Raw genomic sequence first — 24967 nt, forward strand, 5'->3', positions numbered from 1 at the left:
ATGAAGACTGCCTGGAATTCAAGCCTGAAAGATGGGATTACAGAGGCTGCAGGAGCAGAAATCAAACATGTCCCATCTCACAAGTTCATGGCATTCAATATATAAATCCTGATTTTTCACTCAAAACATTTAATAGATGCTCTGGCACAAGATGGTTTACAATGTTAAATTGGTTGATAGATGTATAAATGTATTTGCAAATCGTAAAATTTTGAGGCAATTATCAATAAGGACAAAGTCAACCAGACTTAGAGCATCTGCACCAAACACTGGAAACAAGTTATAGTTTTTCTCTCCTAATTAAGCGTGTAAAATACGAGTTTCTTTAACAGCTGTTGGATCAATCTTATGGCTAAGATCTAAAATCGCAAGATACACCCTCCTGTATCCAATCACGCTTTCCCCTCTTCTTCTATCACGTTCAACCTAAATTGAAATTGACGACTCAGGCGACGTAGGAAGAAACACGACGAACTCGGGGAACGAAGCCAGTCAAGTTTTTGGGTATTTTTTGGCCATAAAATGGCATCCATGGAAAACCACCTCTAAAGTTGGAGCTTGCTACAGCGGCTCTCTAAAAATACACAAGCTATTGTAGCAGACTGTAAGTCTTTTTGATGGTTTTTAATTGGTGTGGGTCTTGCACCAATTAATTTTAACTCTTTTATTTTGTTTTTTCTTTCTTTCAATGAGCACGCTCAATTAATATCTCGTCTTTTCATAAGCATTTTTTTAAAAATTTAATGCTTTCAATCAATTGCATATTAAATTAATTAAAACATTAATATATATTTAATTATTGAACAAATTAATTATAATAACTCATTGTTAATACATAAAAATTTATTTATTATTATGTCAACTGATTTAAATGTAAAATAAATTGAGTTTAGGTCATAAAAATTGATTGTATAAATGAATAGTTAAATAATTTAAACTTTAGAGTTCGGTTTAGAATATCTACTACGTGGTGGTACTGTTAGAGAAACTGTAAATCTTGAAAAAAGTATACTATTATTGTAAATTTAGAGTTTCTATTAAGAGTTTTTTTGTTGTGGATGATCTTATTCCAATAAGGTCAACCAGGAAAAAAAATAAAAATAAGGACAGAGATTGTAAAGTTACATATAGGTCCATTTTCATTTAAAGAAATTACACCCTATGATCGATGCCTCACTCACATTTTTGTGAGCACATGACAATAACAGTTGTTACTTTTCCTTTTTTTTTAAACAAAATTTCAAAATGATTTATCTCCCAAATACATGACGGAATTTTAAAAAAAATGCATATTCTCAATTTAGCATGAAAAACTCTTTTAAACAAGATCACTCATCGATAAATTATGAGATGAAAAAATCTCGCATGTAAATTAAATTTATCTGCATTGCATAAAAAAATTTGTTAGCACTGTATGTAATTTATATGCACTGTGTAATTTATATGTAGTGCATAAAAACTATTTATGTGCAGATTATTTGCAATGCATAAAAATTATTTAATTTGTGCAGATAAATTTTAATTTATACTAATCATAACAAAATCACAATCACAACAGATAATATAAATAAATTTTGTGCAGATTGGAATAATGCATGTGATGATTCCTGATCTTAGATGGCATCCGTTGTTGCCCAGCGTTGATTCAATTAGTCTCACTTGGCGCCTTTCTTTGGATTAGAAAAATCTATGTTGAAACCAGATGAAGTCTACATGCCATTTCCAGTTCGCCGCATCATAACCGCATATCAGACAGTTTGAAAGTGCCATAGAGACAAGAAATTGCGAGACTTGTGGCATATACGCCGTTGATGGTTTAACCTTTGAAGCTGATAGAGACAACATATCAACATGGGTCATGTTGATATTGGGTTCATTATGTCCCTATTTGGTATGGCGGGCCCGTTAACGGAGCTGCAAGCGGTGTTTTACCAAAAAAAACAACGCGCCAACAGATTTGCTAGGAAAAATAAGTTCCCAATGGGAGTTTATTTAGGGTGTTTGCCCTTTTTCTTTTTTCTTTTTTTAATTTAAAATTATGGGTCCCACTTTTTATTAGAAGATTTAGCATTTAATTTTTATTTTTAAATTCTTGTAATAATTAATATTTTTTACTTATTAGATTAAGATTAAAATAAAATATTTATAATAAAATGAATAAAAAAAATATAAAATATAACAAATTTATTATAAAAATCCTAAAATCTAATATTACGTTTAAGATAATATTTTAATTTAACAGTTTTTCCCGCTAGCGTTAGTTTTTAGTTCACCAAACACCTTAAAACATATTACACAGCTTTAAACCAATGTTTTAAAAACCGGATTTCGAATCGTGCCGGTAGGCCACTGATAAATGGTTTAACAGGTAGACCGGTTTGATTTAATTAATTTAAATTTCGATAATTCATAATAAATTATAAAATATTTGTAAATTATTAGAAAATACTAGAAAAATTAGAAAAAATACTATAAATTAAATCCATTTAAATAAAGTATTAAACACAATAATAACACTCTCAATCTCAAATTAAACATAATATTACCAAATTCAATATCAAATTAACAAACATTCTTATAAGAAACTCCAACAAAATCATATAAATTATAAAATTCCAAGTTCAACATAACCATTTATATCTAAATTAGGTTCAACTTTTAGTCTTCATTTTTTTTTTACTTATTTATTTTCATATTTTGTTATTTTTTATCAAAAAGTTCTTAATTTTGAATTTTTTAAACCGGACAACCAGTATTTATACTGGAAACTGACCGGTTGAATTGGTATTTGACCAAACCGGTATTTAATTGACTTTTTATTAAATCGTACCGGTGACCCTTTCGATTTCTGGTTCAATCGGTATTTTAAAATATTGCTTTGAACTCGGTTTTTTTTTTCCATAATTTATTCGTTAACATTGAAAATCAATCTTTTCGCTTTACCAAACGGACTCTACATCACGCAATAAGACAAAAGAAAGTGGAAAAAATTGAAAAGCAAAGATGACTTGGTATATAAATTAATATGGAATTTATATGACGATCGAACCGATAGTGAAGTTGCATTTACAACGCTCCGGTAATTTGCATTTGTTTCTTTTACTTGTGGATAGTGAAGTTGAACTCGCGGTACCAAAATATATGGCTATGGAAGAGCAAGAACCTGAAGTATCCAATGGCATCAGGAATAGAGTGATTGAGGGTAATATGGTCAATAAAAAAGATATTTTAAATAATTTTTCATTAATGGAATAAATCTTATCTTCTTAAGAACCTTATAGGTTAAAAAAATTAGAGTGGACACACTGGAATAAAAATTTGATTTGAGGGACCTAATGTTAATTAACCCTAAAATTTTATAATACAATCGTGAACAAACATTTTGCGGTATAGCGTCTCTATTCAATATTTTAATAATAGTGAATGTTGAATGCCAATTTTGTTCCAATTTTTATGATATATATAAATAGAGAAAAATCATGTTTTAATTAAAGGGCATATATATATATATATATATAGCTCTAGCATGCAAGGTCACAATTGATATTAATTTGGATCAACCTGTTAATGTGTTATGGTCTATGGATACAGATAGACCTTCCTAGCAATTATTGCACGGATGGGTCAATGTAATTTGGGACTACCATGGACGGTTCATCTACATAAATATATATATATATATATATGCATGCATGTAATCTCATAAATATTTTTTTGGTTGTCGGCAAGAGAAATGTACATCGTATATATCCACATTCGCCTTAACTTATTTATTCTTCGACAGCTCGAGATGTTCATATCAATTTATTATGCATCCATGTTTAGCATTGACTTTGACTATAGCTCATATAACAACTATCCCAGCACATACTGTATATTTTGTTTCCGGTGGCGGTTATTTGCATTCCACGTTTTCCTATTCACACCCCAAAATGTGTTGAAGTTAATGAATCATATAAACATTAGTCTCTAATTAATTAATAGGAAAGTTAACCACTCACTTTCGTGGATACATGAGTCATCGTTGTAAGACCCTGTAAATTCATGTGCATTCTCTCTTTAATAAGAAGTGTTACGGATCCCAATAATTGAGATTCGAGGTATATCCATAGGATTTAATGTGCATGTGGAACCCATCACATGCATATTAAATCCTGTGCATACACCTTAACAACTGAGATCCCAGTTGCTGAGATCTTTATCTTTTTTGTTCTTTGATTTTCTGTCGTTTAATTGCAATTTACAAAGGCCACATTGGTTATTGTTAAACAAAATTATGATTTTTGTAATAAAACAACCAAATTAAACTTAATTATTACCCTACCTAATGTTGCTGGTCAGTAGTTGAATAGCTTTAGTTCTATTAGGCAGAGACAAATTAAATCACGTTGTTATATAGATGAAAAATTATTAAGTAACTTGAAAATATGCATAAATGATGGATATTGAGAGATCTTCTCCAGTAAGGATGTCCTTATTATAGTTAAAATAAGTATCTCTACTTTTAAACGATTGCATTTGATCAAATGACTAAGCTTAAACCATAAACTCAATCCTTAACCCTAAACCCTAAACTCCTAAAACTCTAACCCTAAAAACTAAATCGTAAACCCTAAAAACTAATGTCTAAAGCATAAACCCTAAAAATTAAACTCTTTTTTATTGTTTTTTGAAACCCTAAACCCTAATATTTAAATTTTAAATCTTTAATATCAATCATTTGGTTAGATCTCATGACTTAAAGTAGAAGTATTTATTTTAAGTAAAATAAGGATCTCCTTACTATAGTATCAGAGAATTCCTATATATATATGTATATGTATAACGAATCTCATGAATGCTTTAGAAGAAAAAAAAAACAATCTAAATGATACTTTTGGTCACTAATAGATAGGGTTTATTACAACTCAGTCCCCTTACGTTTCAAACGTGGAACAGCTCAGTTACTCCAATGATCAAATTGTTACGTTTGAAATATAAGAGACTAAGTTGTAATAGACTCTATTTGTCGGTGACCAAAAATATCGTTTACCCTAAGTTTTCTTTCACATTGCAATCTCGCCAAAAAGAAAACAAGAGAGAGAGTCACATTGCAATATAAAATCTCTAAAATTAAATTCATCATTAATACTCCATACTCATGTAGCACATACGGTTAGGACAACACGTCAAAACAGCAGAATTATCAGTCATCAAAACTATATTGAATGATAGTGACTAGTGACTTTCACATCGGCATATGAGACACAATGCCACTATCTATATTACATAATCAATAAAGCCCACTCCTTAAGATATGGCAGTGCATGCTTTACATATATATATATATATATATGGAGTAGGTCCTGACATAGATGTAGAACATGAGTTGTGAGCAATGACTACACACATAATACTCATGGTCATCCTAGTAGCAATTTTTCTTTCCTTTCTTCTTCTTCTTTGCCATTGGAGATGGACTAGGAATTCTCCAATTAGGCATTGGCCTCTGATTGGGATGCTTCCAGGGCTCATCTACAATGCCTCAAACATCCATGAGTTTATCACTAAAGTACTCAAAAAGAGTGGCTACACATATGTGTTCAAAGGCCCTTTGTTTACTAGTCTAGGATTCGTTCTCACTAGTGATCCTGCTAATGTTCACCATATCTTTAGCAAGAACTTTGAGAATTACCCGAAAGGACCCGAATTCAAGCTCTTCTTAGAGCCTGTGGGAGAGGGGATTTTCATCGCCGACGGGGAGTCGTGGAAATTCCAAAGGAGGCTGATCCAATCGTTGATGAAAAACAAATTGTTCGAGCATAATTTGGAGAAAATAATCCTCACGAAGGTCGAAAATGGCGTCGTCCCGGTTCTTGAGCATGCGATTGGAAATGGGATTGAAGTTGATATGCAAGAAGTGTTTCAAAGATTAACCTTTGACACCATTTGTGTGTTGGTTTTAGGGTATGATCCCAAATGCCTCACAATTGGATTCCCGGAAGTTGTGTACGAGAAGGCTTTCGACGATATGGAAGAGACTTCCTTCCGACGACATATCATCCCCGAAAACTTGTGGAAGTTGCAGAGATGGTTTCAAATTGGACAAGAGAGGAAGATGAGTGAAGCTTGGAAAATCTTTGATGAATTCCTCTACGAGAGGATTTCATCTAAACGTGAATACTTAAAGGGAGTAAAAGCTCCAAACAATGAGAACGTAGAATATTCTGATTTATTAACTACGCTAATGAAGGAAGATGAATTGAAAGATCAACCGACTACTGCATCGCCCGACAAATTTCTACGAGACATGGCATTTAGTCTCATTGCAGCTGGAAGAGACACTGTGGGCGCAACCCTATCTTGGTTTCTCTGGCTTGTCGCAACACACCCATCAATCGAAGAAAAAATCATACAAGAGATCAAAGCAAACGTGGACGTCGAAAAAGATGGGAAAAAATTGAAAATTTTCGGTGCAAAAGAGGTAAGGATGCTAAACTATCTACACGGATCATTATGTGAAACCCTAAGGTTATATCCGGCAGGACCATTCGAGCACAAACGTTCGATCGATCCAGACACTCTCCCTAGCGGCCACAGAATAAGCGCGAACACAAGGATATTGATCTCCTTGTATTCAATGGGGAGAATGGAAGAAATTTGGGGGAAAGATTACTTGGAATTCAAGCCAGAGAGATGGATTTCGGACAAAGGAGGGATCCTGCATGTCCCATCTTACAAGTTCATGGCATTTGTTGCAGGACCAAGAAGTTGTTTGGGGAAAAACATGGCTTTCATTCAAATGAAAATGGTGGCTTGTGCAATTCTCTATAACTATCATGTTCATGTGGTGGAGGGTCATCATGTCACCCCAAGTTTGTCTATTCTTCTTCACATGAAACATGGATTGAAGGTTAGAGTTGCTAGAAGAAGTTTTTGATTCGGAAAAAATGATATTATATCTATAGAAATATATCATATGATGGAGACAAAAGTTTATGTGAAGTGTGTTGTTAAAATTATATCAAGCTTTTTATAGCTTTTCTTGATAAAGTTTGTTATCTAAAGCTTGTGGGTTTCACAAATCAAATAAATGAACTTATTATGATAAGTATTATTATTTTAGGTATACTACTGTGTTTTAACTGTTTCTCTAATTTATTTATTTTTAAAAAAATGAATTACCGTCAATTAGAAATATATAAAACAACCAATTGTCTAAATGATTTTGGATTGAATTCTCATTGTGATTTATATGTGTTTCATAAAAGGGAATTCAAATACTGAAGAGTTTATTGTTGAATCAAAGGTATACAATTAACTTGATAAAAAGAATTAAAGGATCCAATTAAATTTTAAAAAAAATTTAGTATGACATTAGAAAAGTTAGATACCTTCATAATGATCACATACGTACCAAGTTTGGTTACACCACGGTTCACGAGTACTTATTAAATTCATGACATTGAAATATGGCCTCAAAATCTCCTCTATATGTACAAGAGCCCCATGTTTGTTAATGGTATGGGTAGATGGAGTAACTCTTCTTTGTTTATATCTTTACATATTATGTTACGCAACATATTAATCTTTACATATTATTGCTACCCACTTGATGATACAAAATATTGATTGACCCTAGTGGTCCCTCTAAATTAAGTACTACGTACGGTGCATTGTTGGTGCCATTGCCTTCAATGAATTGAATGTTTCTGGATTGATGTGCCCACATGTTACGGTGGATGGTTATTGCATATATATTTGTATGCCTATATATATGCATTGTTAGTAGTGATTGTGCGGCAATGATCATATGAATTATTTTCTGCCTTATCTTATTCGTTGTTGTTGGTTGCCTCTTGTTTAGTAGATTAAATCTACATTCTATATATAATGCTCTTGTGTTCGATATTTGCTTACTCGGATATCTGTCTCATAGATATCCGAGTTCTTATCGGGTATTTATATCTACTAGGTTTTATAGCTCATCCCTTCTTTTGATTTCTTTTTTTCAAGTGAGTTCATTACTGAGGAAGACTGGCATCCTGTGAAGTGATTCGCAATGACATGAATAATATGAGTTAATTGAACTTTACATCACTGAAAGATCACCATTGTTTCAACTTAGTCACCCAATGTTAGATCATTTCAACTTAGTCACCCAATGTTAGATCATTTCAACTTAGTCACCCATTTTCAAATTTGTTTCAATTTCATCACCTTGGGCAGATTTTTACAAATCTAGGCATTCAACCTTGCCTACATGGCATTTTGACTGTTAAGTGTCTAACGGAATCAATGACATGTCTAATGGTGCTTACGTGTAATATTTGAAAGAATAAAAAAAATCAAAATTAAAAACCAAACCCAAAAAAACCCTAACCTAACTTAAGTATCCCTCAAGAACGATTTGCGCCGCAACACTCCTCTTCTTAGCCCTCCAAAATGTCCCTTTCACGAATCACCCAACTCTCCTCTTCTTAGCCCATCAACCTTACGAAATTCATCTCCCTTGATCGAATTAACTCAGTAGGACAAAAGCTATTGCATACGAAGCAAGGGTGCATACAAAGCTGATAAGAACCTATGTCAAAATAGTTCTTAAGAGTAAGAGTGGAAGGTTATATTAGTCTTTTCATTGTTAATTATGTTTCTAATCAGTTGGGATGTAACTGATTTAGTATAGTTCGAGCTTCACATGTATTGGGCTTTTTGTTTGCTTGTTACGAATTAGGCTTAGTATATAAAGCCTTTTGTTGTATCTTGTAATCAGTATTGAGAATTAATAACAGTTTCTTCTTCTTCTTTGGAGTTCTACGAATTCCATTTCCATTTCATCTTCATGCATTTGGTTAAGGTCGAACGATTGTATCATTTGGTATCGAAGCCGGTGATTCCATCATTCCCTTCCGGTGCATGCCGCACAGAACAACTCAAAACGCCATGGATTCTCGTCTAGCTACTATGGAAGCTAGCATTGGAAAATTTGCAGAAGTTTTGGAAAGTTCCAGAATTTCCAAACTTTTGTACACAATGAGAGTGCGAAATTGCTAGTGTTGATTGAAACACAAATGGAAGCTAAGTTGAACAATGGAAAAGGCAAGGGTAAAGTGGATCTGCCTTTTCAAGATCAAGATTTGAATGAAATTGAACAACCAGAATTAGGGTTTATTCGTAATCAATGGAGGATGGATCTTTCAGATCAAAGACATGATTCACGAGTTATTCCTGGAAGAAGTGGTTGGCAGAAGATGGAGTTTCCTTGGTTTAATGAAGGCGATGATCCTCTGGTTTGGGTATACAAAGCAGAGTAATACTTTGCTTATTTTGACACTCCAGATAATCAAAAAGTAGTTGTTGTATCTTTCAATTTGGAAGGGGAAATTCTACAATGGTTTCGTTGGGTCAACTGTGTGCATACAACTCATGTTTGGGAAGATTTCACAAAAATCTTTTGCAGAGAGTTTGGACTATCTGAGTTTGAAGATAGTACTGAATCATTGTTCAAACTTAAGCAAGTTGGAACCTTCAAGGAATATGTGACTGAATTAAGAAGATTGGCCACTAGAACAACTGGTCTCAATCCTGCTCAACTGAAAAGTTGCTTCTTGGGAGGGCTTAAGGCAGAGCTCAAGTATGATGTCAAACTTCTCAAGCCTGAAACTGTTCATGATGCAATTGCCTTGGCCTTTCAACTTGATGCCAAATTAAATCATTTGCGGGGCAATATGTCTAAATCTATTACTGGAATTAAGCCAGCTGCTGCAGCTAGTACTACTGTTGCTAAGAATATTAGTGCTTTGCCTATTGCTAATAAAATTACTGATTATCCTGCTATTAATAAATCTGTTGAATATTCTGCTCGGAATAATTTTAATAATAGTAGGAAGATATCACCAGCAGAGTTTCAGAATAAAAGGTCAAAGGGACTTTGTTTTTATTGTGATGAGAAATATACCAGAGGCCATAATTGTGCTAAGAATCAATTACTGTTGTTAGAAGTAGATTTGGAGGAAGAATATGATGAACCAAAAGTAGAAAATAGTGAAGAGAACTTAGTACCTGAATGCCAGCATATGGAGTTGAGTTCTACTGCATATTATGGTACAACCTCTGTTCCATCTATAAAAACAATGAAGGTTCAAGGGTGGATAAAGAACCAACCTGTAATAGTGTTACTAGATTCAGGTAGCACACATAATTTCATAGATTTAAAAGTCATTAAGCATTTGGTAGTTATTAGAAGAATACTTCTGAGTTTGAAGTCATGATTGCTTATGGTGGTAGAGTGAAAGAGTATGGGATGCTGTAAATCGGTTCCTTTGAATATGGGGCAATATAATTGCTTAACTAGCCTATATGTTCTGTCTTTAGGGGGATTTGGTTCTTGGAGTTCAATGGTTGTCAACTATTAGTCCAGTTTTGTGGGATTTCAAGTTATTTACCATGGCATTTATGGTAGATGGTGTATCCTATAAGTTGGAGGGTGTGAATCTAAATAAACCATTTGTTCAAGGGATTGCTTGTCATCAGTTGGAGAAGGTGTTACAAGATACTAGTATTGGAATGTTGCTTTATTCTCATGAATTGGTGGATACCAAACAAGAAGTTTCTAATCTATCTACTGAATAGTTAAGGGAGTTAGAGTCACTATTAAATGCATATCATGTTCTATTCCAACCTCCCACATCCTTACCTCCATTAAGAAATTGTGATCATAGAATCCCATTAATACCTGGATCAAATCCTCCTAGCAAAAGGCCATATCACTATGGACCTATGCAAAAAATAGAAATAGAAAAAGCTGTGAAGGAGTTGTTGCTGGCCGGGTTTATTAGAGACAGTCATAGTCCTTTCTCCTCTCCTGTGTTGTTAGTCAAGAAAAAAGAGGGTACATGAAGAATGTGTATGAATTATAGGGAATTAAATCAATTAACAATAAAGGATAAATACCCTATACCATTGATTGATGATTTGTTGGATGAGCTACATGGATCTAGGTATTTTTCTAAACTAGATTTGAGGTCTGGTTATCATCAAATAAGAATGAAGGAGGAAGATATTGAGAAGACTGCATTTAGGACTCATGAGGGGCATTATGAGTTCTTGGTAATGCCTTTTGGCCTTACCAATGCTCCAACTACTTTTCCATCATTAATGAATGAAATATTCAAACCATTGTTAAGGAAGTCTGTATTGGTGTCCTTTGATGACATATTAGTGTATAGCCAATCTTGGGAGATGCATTTGGAGGATTTAAGGAGGACTTTTGATATTTTACATTAGAATAGTCTTCTAGTCGAGAGACAGAAATGTGCTTTTGGTCAATTAAAGGTGGAATACTTAGGTCATGTAGTGTCTGGCAGTGGAGTGGCAATAGATCCTGCTAAAATTAGGGCTGTTTTAGAATGGCTTACACCTAAGACAATGAAGGAATTGAGGGGATTTTTGTGTTTGACTGGCTATTACAAGAAGTCTGTTCCTGGGTATGGTAGGATTTGTCAACCTCTGTATCAATTAACAAAGCAAAATGGATTCATTTGGACAAGTGGAGCTACTGCTGCTTTTGAGAAACTTAAGGAGGTAATGACTTCCTCTCAAGTTTTAGCATTACCTGACTTTACCCTCCCATTTGTGGTAGAGTGTGATGCTTCTGGTAATGGTATAGGGGATGTGCTACAACGAGAGGGAGACCTGTAGCTTTTTCTAGCCAAACTTTTGGTCCAAAGAACCAAGCTTTATCCACCTATGAAAAAGAACTCATCGCTATTGTCTCTGTAGTAAGGAAATGGCAACACTATCTTCACGGAAGGCATTTTATAATTAAAACAGATCATTGTGGTTTGAAATATTTCTTGAGCCAGAAAGCTGTTGGGTCTTAAAATTAACCTTACTAGCAAGTGTACTAGTCGGCGACTACAGCACAATGATAAGCAAGGGTCGAATCCACAGGGACGGAGTTATGTCTAATCCAATTGTATACTTGAATGTATGTATGGACAATGAAAACAAAGTAAAGATCAACTCAAGTTTGTTTGGTTCAGTAATTAAACTAATGACAAACAAACAGTAAAGTATTTTTGGTGTTTTCTTGGAATAAGGATGCAAATCGAGCCAATGCAATTTATAACTAAACAAGCTAAAAGAAATGGAATAAGATTCAAGATGAGAAAGAAGCACCAAGGCTTCAGAATCAACCAAGGGTCACTGATTTGCAACAAAACCGATTCACACACATCAATAGCAATCCAGGAATAACGAACCCGTACCTAGGTCGGTACTAGCGCACCTAGGTCAAATCTCCCTAAAATCAATTACTAGCCATCTCATTGGTCTAGGTTGGATGTTACTACACATTTTAGCCATCCGATTGGTCTAAACATGCATAGGAATTAATGAAGTTCCATGGAGAAAAGGGTTCACACAAATCGTCACCTAATTAAAGGGAGACACATTCATAATCAAGAGTTTCAAGAAGCATAATCTACTTGACATATTACCGTTTAAGCAAATTCTTCAAACAATTTCATCCAAAAACCTAAAGTGTTGGCCAAACACAACAAGCATGAAGAAATTGCAATCAAGCATAGAAACACAAGATTTATACCCAAATCAACTCATATATATATAAATCAAGTCATACACAAAGTCATTAAACCCAAGGCTTCATCCTATCCTTGGCAAAAGTAGTTTAGTTACACATAGAGAGAGAAAGACACAAAGAGGGAAGAGAGTGGCATGAATAAACCCCAAATATTGAGATAATCCAAGTTGGGTTGAAGAATTCCTCCTCCAAGCTCCAAGAATCCCTTTTCCCCTCTGTTTTCGCTCTCCAGAAAGTTTATTCGAAGTGTCCAAAGTCTCCTGCAGCTAGTGCAAATCGCGAATTAAAGCTGGCCCAAAAACTGTTTTTTGCTCCTAGGCGTGTAGAATTCATGCCTAGGCGTAAGCTCATATTTTCGGTTCTCTTCAAATCAATGCTCCCTGGACTAGGCGGATGGAATTATTTTGGGCGTGCATAAATGCACCTCGCCTAGGCACACTTCTTCACCAAAATCTCCAGATCTGCCCTGGGAACTTCAAATGTCCATAACTTCTCCATATGACCTCCGATTTGAGTGATTTTAGAGTCTACGGAAAACTTGAGATGTCTAGTTTCCAATGAATTTTTTTTCACTCAATTCCAATAACTTGGCAGAAAGTTACGACTATTTGAACACACCAAGATCGGTGGACATTTTCTTCAATTCAGCCCATTTTTCGCCGCTTTTCATCCAAACCGCAATCAACCTATCAAAATACAAATCAACACATAAATACACTTATTATTTATCAAAAGGAAGCCTAAGAGGGGGAGATTTCTATCAAAAATAATAGATATTATCATACCTATCAAACACCCCACACTTAAACCTTACTTGTCCTCAAGTAAAACTAAACTAAGTACATCTACCAACTAACATCCTAACTCACTAACGCAGGAATCGTGATTGCAATTAGCATATGCAACAAGCCGTTAAACCCCTAGGTGTCCCTAGTGGAGGAGTTTTGTCTCCTGAGGGCTTACAATAACGACACCCACAAACGTTTCAAGATAACTCAAATCGAACATATGGGAGGAAAATCTCTAGAATCAAAACAACATGCATCAATGCCATCCAATCAAAAAGGTGCGGAGACCCTACACTTCATCCAAACCATATACTCAGTGAAGATTATCCGTCTACTCAGTCACTCCATCTACATTAAGTGCGTGCAAAGATGAAATGTATAAATATTTGGCTTCCAAGCGTTCATAGGCACCAAACATAGTCACATTCCAAGAATTCCAAGAACAGTCAAGTAGTAATACCAAGACACTTTTATTTATATACATACTTCTCTTCTTCTTCTTTATCTTTTTTTTAAAAAAAATTTTATTTTTTTTTATTTTTTTTTTATTTTCATCTTACTAGGACCGTGCAATGCTCACTCCTTTAAGCTTTATAGTCAACCCATGTAACGAGTTCTCGACCAATGACTCCCAACCAGTTGGTTTAGGACATTATGTGATAAAGCATGCCTCGGATCAATCACTCGAGTTGAAAAGGCTTCGAAGTTAAGCTAGCCTAGTGTGTTCATCATGATTGCCATACCTTTTTACGCAAAACTCGAGTTGATTAGACAAGAGCCCGGTTACTCAGCAAAAACACATGAGCGGAACATGTTTTTAATCATCATCATTTTTTTTTTCATTTTCTTTTTTAACATGCATATAATTAACTAGTGCCAAGAATATCACTAACATGATGTTTTAGATCATCTTAGAGAAAGTCCACATTCAACATCTATTCACCCAAGTCATACCCCACAAGCACACATTCTCGTGCAAGTGAATTCAAGTGATTATCCAATAGAGTAGACGTCAAGCATATAGAAGGATAAGATGGGTTCCACAAACCAAGATCAGCTGCATTTCAGTATAGCACTCAATTCAACAGAAAACTCCCATCAATATGCAAGATTCAAGCACTGAAATTTTTCAATTTTTTTTTTTCCAAAATTCAGCTACTACAAAAATCATGTGAAATTTCGCACAAGATAATCCATACGCAGTCCACCACCCCACACTTTAAAGAATGCATTGTCCTCAATGCAAAACATAACAATGTAATAATGAACTAAAAAGAGGACAATAACTTCTCCATATGACCTTCGATTTGAGTGATTTTAGAGTCTACGGAAAACTTGAGATGTCTAGTTTCCAATGCCTTTTGTTTCACTCGATTCCAATAACTTGGCAGAAAGTTATTACTATTTGAACACACCAAGGTCGGTGGACATTTTCTTCAATTCAGCCTCTTTTTCGCCGCTTTTCATCCAAACCGCAATCAACCTATCAAAATACAAATCAACACATAAATACACTCATTATTTATGAAAAGGAAGCCTAAGAGGGGGAGATTTCTACCAAAAATAATAGGTATTATCATACCTATCAAAAGCCAACACTACATTTCAGCAAAAATGGTTGGCAAAGCTTTTAGAATTTGATTATGAAATTCAGTATAAGAAAGGGGTGGAGAACATTGTAGCTGATGTCTTATCTAGGATGTCTGGTGACAATTTGAATCAAGATTTTTCTACTAAGGATCTTATTTTAGATAGTGAATTTCAAGCAATTTTCTATCCTTATTTTGGGTGGTTGGATGATCTAAGGAGGGATTTGGAGCAGGATGATTGGGTTTTAGAAAAATTGCAGGAGTGGAGGGAATCTGTAGTTGCTGGAAACACTTCTAAGTATCGTTTAGATAATGATTTTCTCAAATATAAGAAGAGGGTGGTTCTGAGCCCTAATTCTCCTTGGAAAACCAAGTTATTCCATGAATTCCATTCTACTCCAACTACTAGACATCCTAGGGTATTAAAGACTTATCATAGGTTGAAAAAGGGGTTTTATTGGGTAGGAATGAAGAAGGAGATTAAGCAATTAGTAGTTGAATGCCATGTATGTCAGTAGAATAAATATGAGACAGTCTCACCTCCTAGTCTTTTGCAACCTCTACCAATACCTACTAGAGCCTGGAAGGATATAAGCATGGATTTCATCACTTCATTACCAGTTTGTAAGGGCAGATCAGTGACAATGGTAGTTGTGGATAGACTTACTAAGTATAGTCTCTTCTTAGCTTTGTCTCATCCTTACACAGCAAGTATGGTGGCTCAAATATTCATTGAACATATAGTTAAACTGCATGGTATGCCAGCTTCCATTGTTAGTGATAGGGATCCCATTTTTGTTAGTGCTTTCTGGAAGGAATTTTTTAAATTACAGGGATCTAAGTTGTGTATATCTTCTGGCTACCATCCTCAGAGTGATGGACAAATTGAAGTAGTAAACAGGTGCTTGGAAACTTACCTCAGATGCTTTGCAAGTTTGCAACCTAAGAAGTGGTTAAGCTGGTTACCCTAGGCTGAGTGGTCCTACGATACTGCTTTCCACACTGCAGCTCAAGCTACTCCTTTTGAGTTAGTCTATGGTTATCCTTCACCAACCGTGAGTGCTAAATTAGATATGTTGGAAAGAGATTTGCTAGAAAGAGATGAAATGTTGGTTGTGTTGAAGCATAACCTGCTACTTGCTCAGGAGAGAATGAAGCAGCAAGCTGATAAGCATAGATCTGAGAGGGTGTTCAATCTTGGTGATCTAGTTTACATTAAACTAGTTCCTTATCAATATCTCACTTACTGCTCATTCTTTTCATGAACTTCTACCAAAATATTATGATCCTTATGAGGTGATTGAGAAAATTGGTTCATCTGCTTATCGATTGAAATTGCCTTCCAATACAAAGATTCACTCAGTGTTCCATGTGAGCAATTTGAAGAAGCATCTTGGACCTAATGTGGTTCCTTTTGATATCTTACCTGATATTATAGATCAAGGATTGATACAACAGGTTCCTAAGGCAGTTCTGCAGAGAAGAGTCTATAAAAAAGGAAATGTAGCAGGTACTCAATTATTAATACAATGGCAAGATCACAATGAACAGAAGGCAACTTGGGAGGACTATGAAGAGTTTGCTCAAAAATTCCCTGATTTCAAATTGTGAAAAATATTATTAATATGTTTTTACTGGTTATATCTCTTTGCTTATTCTTAGAAGTATTACAGGATTTGTTGTAATTCCAGGTGCCAAGTTTGTGTCCTTGTGGACAATGATTGTTTCAAGGGAAGGGAAGTTGATTAGAACCTATGTCAAAATAGTTCTTAAGAGTGGAAGGTCATATTAGTCTTTTCATTGTTAATTATGTTTCTAATCAGTTGGGATGTAACTGATTTAGTATAGTTTGGGCTTCACGTGTATTGGGCTTTATGTTTGTTTGTTACGAATTGGGCTTAGTATATAAAGCCTTTTGTTGTATGTAGTAACCGATTTCCATCCGACGGAATTAAAAAATAATAATAATAGTGAAAAATAGTGAAAAATAAAATTAAAAAGAACTTAAAATAATAAATGACCAAAAACCCATTTCTTCGCCTCACAGACCTACAAATATGCAAAAGCCCGTTTTTTTGACTATAAGCCCGTAAAAATTCAAACTCAAAGCCCAATGCAACTAAACCCTAGAAAATATTTAAAAAATAAGGAAATTAAAAGATTTTGAAAATAAAACCTTGAAAAGGAAAAGGTGTCACCTTTTTAGGGTTTTGCAAAAAGAATGAAAAATACAAAAAAAAGGTTATTTTATTAGGGTTTCTAAAGAGAGAAGAAATAGGGGTTTAAGGGGGGCTTTTTGATAAAAAGAGAAAAAATAGAGTTTTAGTCTCATAATATAAAAGGATCAAGAGAGCAAAAAGGGGGTAGCCGACAACACAAGAAGAAAGAAAGAAAAAGAAAGGGAAGGAGAGAAAGGAGCAGCTGTGGAACAAGAGGAGAGGAGGAGAAAAAGAAAAGAGAAAAAGAAAGGTGAAGAAAATCCAGAGAGACAGCAGAATCGGTAGAAGAAGAGGAGGATTACGCTCAACTTGGTTCTAGTCTCCAAGGGTAATGATTCTAACCAACTCATCTTGAATATGGTTTTACATCCTTTGCTTTTGTTTCTCTAGTTCTACTCTGGCGTTTCTGTGGTTCTATTTCTTTGAAAATCTGGTTCGTGTTGCTAGGTTGAGTTCACGTTGTTGGTTTAGAATTGATTCATACTGCTGCAGGTTGATGTTCTGAGATTTTGACTATGTTTGTTTTGATTTCTTTACCGGAATCTATGTCAAAGTTGCTTGCATATGGTTTGATTGATTTGAGATGGTTGCTACTGCACTCAGTTTGCTTATATTCGGTTTTGTTTGATCTGAGATCTTTATATTGTGTTGTGTTGGCTATTTTTTAGTTGTGTTAGGATGAGATTGAGATGGCTGTCTTGGTTTGATTGATCGGTATGGGAGTGGATTGTATTCGGTTTGATTGATTAGAGATGGTTGCTTTTTGTTTTTTTTCCTTTCCTTACCTGTGTATGGACCACATTTGAATAGAAATTGGTATTTATAGATAGTATGAAAGTTGTGTATATCTGTTAAAGTGTAAGTTTGATTTTAATTTGAATTTTGATTACATATGAGTATTCAATTTTAACCCCATCTTTGTATTTGATTTGCGATGTGCACCGGACTTGACTTCGTTTGGACCGAGTTGGACTCTATTTGGGCCGGGATCAAGTAGAGCTTGAGTAATTTTAGGATTTTATTTGAGTTATTCTTTATTTTTTATTTTATGTATGTATATTTGGCCCTTATGTTGGCTATCTCATTCACATTGACATGTATAATTTGGACATTAATTATTTGGATTATTTTTTTATTTATTATGAGTGTATGAGTTTAAAATTGAATGTAGGTCATTTCAATTAAGAAAATCATAAGTTGGTTTTCTTTATTTGAATTATGGACCTTATTTGATTTCATTTATGAATTTATCATAAGTTGGCAATAATAGGTTAAATTGATAGATGAAACTTTTTCAAATAATCATTTATACCATAAGTTGGTATTTAAAATTAAACCTATCAAAAGTTTGTACTGTATTCTCATTAAACTTACCAAAAGTTGGTAATGTATCCTCATTAAACTTACCAAAAGGTGGTAGTGCATTTTATTAAATCCATCATTTACTTTCATTTTGATAAATAATCGGTTAGCATCTTATTTCAATAAATTTGCTCCTTTACAATCGATATTTGAACAAATCATTATTGATTAAAAACCATTTGCTAAAAAAATTATCATAAGTTGATAGTAATATTTCAAACTTTTTTCCAAAAAACTATCATAAGTTGATAGTAATGTTCCAAGCGTTCCTCCAAAAAACTATCATAAGTTGATAGTATCCTTTCAAACTTTTTCTAAAAAAAACAACATAAGTTGATAGCGTTATTCCAAATATTTTTCCAAAACTATCATAAGTTGATAGTATTTTTCATACAAACTTTTTCTCAAAACAATTATATCTTGCAAAGAGTAAGTTTCCATGAGATAACCATTATATTAATTAGGGTAACCGTTTTCAAACGGGAGTTGTGGGGTGCCTAATACTTTTCCCATACTCATTCGATCCCCGTACCCCTTTTCTCTGGTTCGCAGGTCTTTATGGTGTCCAATTGGTGGTGACTCTAAACGTTTTTCATCGTCCATCGTCGGTCCGCGTCGTGACCCCGGTTGTGACATTTTATCTTGTAATTAGTCTTGAGAATTAATGACAGTTTCTTCTTCTTCTTTGGAGTTCTACGAATTCCATTTCCATTTCATCTTCGTGCATTTGGTTTAGGTCAAACGATTGTATCAGATGCAAGGGTGTTGGCCGAAAGCTATTGCTACTGGTAAGTGATGATTATGATGTTCTCTTTTATTATTGTTCAAATTTACTTTAAGTTTTAAGTTTATTTGAGTTTGTAAGAAATTTGGGTATTAGGCTTTTTTTATAGTTTCGTGATTTACTTTAGGGTATTGATTGTTTGTGTTTGTTTGCTTGTTAATATACAGTTTAGTTGTTAGAAAATGACTCAGTCTGAGGTTATTGATTGTTCTCTTAATGACGCGGATGATGGTGATGCGTATATGACGAATTTGGAAAAGAATGATGGTTCTGTTGATGTTAATGTAGACAGTGGACATGGAGGGAATGAAGATGGTAGTGATGACAGTGGTGATGGAGATGCAGTGTTAATGGAGATGGCAGTGTTGAACTTTATGATTACGGAGATGATGGTGGCAGTGGTGCTTACGGCATTGGTGGTGATACTGGCAGCGATGAAGACCTCAATCTGGAGTATGAATCAGAGAATGTGGACATCTTGTTGTATGAAGATGATAGTGAAGATGAAATTAGGAGACGTAGGGTAGCAAATCCAAAGTTCAATCCTAAGGTTACTTTAGAAGAGTCGATATTTGAACTTGGAATGGAGTTTACCGATCTAAAAGAGTTTAAGAATGTTGTCAAGAATTTTATTTTATTGTCCAAGTGGCATTTGCCATTTTTTTTTAACTTTCCAGGTGGCATTTGTCATTCCAACTCATTGTTGACTTAGCGGTCAAAATGTCGTATAGGCAAGGCTGACTGCCCAGATTTGTGGAAATCTGCCCAGGGTGATGAAATTGAAACAAATTTGAAAATAAGAGACTGAGTTGAAACAATGGTGATCTTTCGGTGATGTAAAGTTCAATTAACTCTGAATACTAGGTTCCTATAGGGTTAGGATTTTGCTTAGCATTAGGATTTAAATTTTCACGCTTCCATAAATTTTCTTTTGTTAGACTTATTCATGGATTGTTCTCAGGTTTTCTACCATTTATTTTGAATTTTAATTTAAAACTTGAGGATTTTGCATAACATATATATAGTTGAAGGTATTTTAGTCATTTCGACGACTCTTGTTGGGACTGGGCATTACAACCTTAATAGGAGTTGGTGTTGTCAGGAGTAATCAAACACTTCACTACAAGCGATATGATCGATGAAGGAGTAATTATATATACAACATGAAAATATTTGTTGCATTTTACCCAAAAAGAAGTGCTTCAATTCAGCTGTACCATTGGAGCCAAGCTTATGACTTAACCATGCATGCATAATTTATAATTTATCAAAAGAAAAAAAAACAAGTACTAGGATTTCGTTTTCCAAACATGAGTCATCATAACAATTTGATAACTATTTCCTGTTGGGAGCAATATATATGCTTGTGGTCACGCGTTAGGTTTTAGTTCAACTTACCCTGTCGTGAGGTGAGAAACTTCCATGCGCACGGGTCTTAACGGCCCAAGTTTGCATTCCAACTTCTAAGTATTCCAGTCCTTCTGATTCCAATCTCTCTACAGCTGTGCCAATGAAGAAAGAACCATTTTTTATTTGTATGAATCACACTATAAACAGTGTCATATGTCTTTGGATCACAAGTCTTTCATGGTAATAATCAGAATATATATTATTACCTACCAAACTAAAGTTCAGGGAATTTGTAAGTTTTCTTCTATTAAGAGAGTTCACAAGTTTGCTTCCAATTGAATTAAGCAAGCAAAAGTGAGAACTTAAAGAGTGCTAGAGAGGGATATAGTGTTACCATGGAAGATTTGATGGTGGAAAATCTTTTCATTGAAGCTGCTCTCTTTGCACTGCTCAGCCTTGCCTATGGCAGTGAACGGTTAGTTTCCTTGAAACCCCATGTTTTCTCAAAAACATATACATTCAATCTATATGGAACTAAATATGTATTAAAGAAACTGTGTTATTGATGTTGGTAATCTTGTATACCGATGCTTTTACAACTGCTTCAGAGCCAAAACCCGCCTGCTGATTGAGCACACATTAGCTAGCCTCTGTGGTTGCAGCGCGAACCAGCTAGTGATTGTGATTGCGTCTTCTGGAGCTATACAAGTTCTAATTGAGATTCTTAGTGGAGATTATGCCAATGAGGCAATGCCAATAAAATGAACACAAGCATTCAAGCTAACCTTGATGCAATAGCCACACTACGGAATCTCTCCAGTTGCCATCAGATCGTGCCATTAATCATTTCTTCTGGCGTAGTATTACCATTGCTTCACCTAATCCGCGGCAAAGAGAAATCATCAGAGATGGTGGAAAAGGCCATTATGCAGCTTGAAAACGTAATTTCTTTATCAGGGAATGCACTTCAGGAAACTGCTTCTACCGGTGGAGCAATTGGAGCATTGGGGGAGGCAATTGAAGATGGATCTTCACAAGCAAAGAGCATTCAGCAGAAATCCTCCTGCTCTTATGCCAAATTTGCAGAGAGACATACAGAGGATTTATTTTGAGGGAAAGGAGATTGCTCAGAAGTAAGAGATGGCTCGAGCTATTGTTCAAGAAGTAATCAATAAAAGCACAAGCTTAGAAATTGACGCACAAGATGATGGCACAACACTCAGGCTCGTTACTGATGCTCAAGTTCATAGCAGTAAGGACCCCACATCAGTTGTCCTAGAAATTAACACAAATTTTATATGAACTGGGAGTCTGGGATGAGCTGTTGTATGATATGCAGTACATATATATATTATCCTCTCCTGATGAAATAAGCTGTCCTAGAAAAAACGAAGGTATGCATAAACAGGCAAAAACTAGGAACACCTCAATTAGAGGGCATATTTCAGCCAGACCTTCTAAACAGGCTATACGCGACTGCAACAGTTGCCACAGCTCCAACAACAGCAGCTGCTGCAAGGACATCATGCTGCTCCCAGGATCCAATCCAGCTTGGGAGTTTAGCCATCCCATTCGGTCCATCCACTTCGAGAGGTTCTTTCAGTTCTTCCTCTTCGCTCACTTCCAAATTTCCATCTCTGCAACATGAAAAACCATTGGCACCTTGACAACAGCCAGACGTGTTTTCACTGTTGCCCCGGTTGATTTCTTCACGCTTCTTACTTTTCTTGTCATATGTTCCATTTCGAAGCTTCTGTTCTGCCACTTTTTCACCGTCTTCACTAGATGCCCCCATTTGGCCCCTGCAGTTGATTATTATTAATGTTTATGGTCCATATTGTAAAGTAAAGTGCTTCAAAAATAAATAGGAATCGAAAATCACTTTGAGAGGGGGAAAAAGTAATAAAGGAACACTTATATGACTCACCACGCAACTAATTATTGTTAACATTCATGATCAAATGTTCTAATGCACAAGGCTATAAAAAATTGAGGATCCAATACATGTTCATAAGCATGATTAGACTTCCCAAGGAAAGAAAATTATTTGCAGATCGACGTAACAATTATCATCCTGCAGTTAGACACTTAGACTAATGTTGGGAAAGTGCCAGATGCAGGTTGGATTACAACAACCAACCTTGTGCCAATGATAGCTTCAAGTATTAAAAAAGAAAACCCAACTGAATAATCTTACCATAAAAGGTAAGTAATCAGTGAGTTTTCACTAAACAATAGCACATAATAATAATGAAAACAATAATAAAAATAATAATAACAGAGACCTCCAAAGACGCTTTATGATAACTCCCATAGCAACATGCTCATCCAGCAATTCAGGAACATCCTCAGGAGTGACATAGCCATACCTGCAATCAAATGAAAGAACTAGATGAAACCATGAATGAAACAAATTTATCAGATGGCCACTAGAGTTTTCATGATAATGTCTCACCAATGCCCTGTAATTTTTCCCTCAGGGTTTGGGCCAAAGATAATCAAGTTTCCAGCATACTTGTGCCCTCCAATGTGAGAGCATGGGCTGACAAACAACTTGTCCTTCAGTCCACGTGCCTTGATGTCCTCTTTAAGTTTTTCAATTAGAGCTGGTCCACAAACACCACATCTCATATCTCGCTTCTCATGAGCACAAACAAATATGTGGGAACTAATGAAGTTCTCCTGCAAGCCATCAGCCCATGGCTTTCCGTTCACAAGCACATCATCAACAAAACTATCAACATCAGATTCTTTCAAGCCCCTTCAATTCCAAAAAAAGAAAAGATATAATGCTAGGATCAACTGTTCTAATTATTATAAAAGCCCAAAAATCTCAACTGCCTATGATAAAAAAATTTCAGATACTCTGTGCATTTTGAAAAATAAATATGCATGGGAGGAAATGCCACATAAACCTTAATCCCATTTTATAATCTGAAAATCAGTAAAATGCTGCATAAGGGAGGAGGAAATGTCAGAAAATTGTACTTCAGCATCCTAATAATTAAATACTCCAAACGCTTCAAGTTCCCAAAACCGATTCCACACCTAAAACTCTAACATCCCAGGCCTAACTAACATTTAAGCTTCATAAATTTATTACACAGATACTTAACCCTGTGACAAGTTTTGCCCAAGCTAAAAAGAAGCACTGCCACCTGGATAATTTATTGGACAGAGAAAACCGAGTGTAACCAACCACACCATTCCATAAGGGATTCACAGAGTGTTGTGTGACAGCACAAACCTAACAGTCAACAAATAAAATGTACCAAACATTTACTTCGTAACCTAACTGGATCTGAAATCTAACCTCATAGAAGGCCTAGCCATATGCAAAGCGGATTCAATGAACACAGCAAAAATTACAGACGCTCAACACTAACATCTCACATTCAAAAGTGATTTATCCGGTTCTCAGAACTATAAGGCAAAAAATCTTAATGCATTAAGTCATCTCCGAAAAAAGAATCTGCACATCCAAGGAACAAAAGCTTGTACTAGCTCTAATCAAATAAGAAAGAAAACCGAACAAATAAACTAACTCAATCAAGTTCGAACAAAGAACCAAAACGAAGAAACAAAACCATACTCACCTATATTGCTTCCTGTCCGGGAAAATCAACACATCTCCATCAGCGAACTCCCCCGCGTCGCCTCCACCGAATATAGTCAGGTTCGTCTACCAAAAACCAGACAAAAACAGTTCGTAAAACCAAATCAAACGACAACAATTAAGCGATTACTCTAGGATTCGAAAGCAACGGACCTTGACAGTGATATCGTCTTTACGGGCTTTCAAAACAGAGGCGAAGACCTTGGGGAGAGGATCGGCATCGGAAGCCTCAAGGCGTGGGGGCCAGTCTTTCGGGCCCTTGTAACAGAGGAAGACGTGACGATCGTACTTAGCGATGGTCCCAGCGAGGTCGGTGGAGTACATCTCCGGCCTCTTGAACCCGTATTTGACGTCGTTTTCGTCGGCGTCGGAAATAGGGGAAGCACTGTCGATGTTGTCTGCCATGGAGAGAGTAGTAGTGAAATGGGAGAGGTTTGGGGTTCGTTGACGAATAGGTGAGAGCGAGAGAGTGTGACAATTGCAATGGCGATGGAGAGCTAACGTTATAAAAGAGTGTGTGGGGTGTGCGCAATACGCATTGCGTGATGATAATGGTTCATGAGAGCGAAGAGAGAGGAAAATGAAACTATGAAAGCGCGAGTGAAGCGTGGGACCACGCGCGCAGAAGAACAATTGATATTTTAAAATTAAAATAATAATGTCAGTAAATGGTTGC

At 35.4% G+C, this 24967-nt stretch overlaps 3 protein-coding genes across 3 annotated transcripts; 2 read left to right on the plus strand and 1 right to left on the minus strand.

Moving 5' to 3' along the window:
* Positions 1-5398: 5398 nt before the first annotated feature.
* On the plus strand, positions 5399-6919 carry LOC120010546 (alkane hydroxylase MAH1-like). The gene has a single exon (XM_038861331.1). The coding sequence runs from the start codon at positions 5399-5401 to the stop codon at positions 6917-6919; it is 1521 nt and encodes a 506-aa protein (XP_038717259.1).
* Positions 6920-21070: 14151 nt separating this feature from the next.
* Positions 21071-21787, plus strand: LOC120010547. The gene is made up of 3 exons (XM_038861332.1): positions 21071-21150; positions 21284-21422; positions 21506-21787. Exons 1-3 carry the CDS (start codon positions 21071-21073, stop codon positions 21785-21787), a joined length of 501 nt encoding a protein of 166 aa, XP_038717260.1.
* A 96-nt stretch (positions 21788-21883) lies between these two features.
* Positions 21884-24815, minus strand: LOC120010187 (altered inheritance of mitochondria protein 32). Its single transcript, XM_038860904.1, has 5 exons — positions 24445-24815; positions 24272-24357; positions 23131-23436; positions 22961-23044; positions 21884-22477 (listed from the first exon to the last, which is right to left on the minus strand). Exons 1-5 carry the CDS (start codon positions 24694-24696, stop codon positions 22120-22122), a joined length of 1086 nt encoding a protein of 361 aa, XP_038716832.1. The 5' UTR covers positions 24697-24815; the 3' UTR covers positions 21884-22119.
* Between the last annotated feature and the right edge of the window lie 152 nt (positions 24816-24967).

The sequence above is a fragment of the Tripterygium wilfordii genome, chromosome 12, assembly GCF_013401445.1.
Source record: "Tripterygium wilfordii isolate XIE 37 chromosome 12, ASM1340144v1, whole genome shotgun sequence".
Taxonomy (NCBI): Eukaryota; Viridiplantae; Streptophyta; class Magnoliopsida; order Celastrales; family Celastraceae; genus Tripterygium; species Tripterygium wilfordii.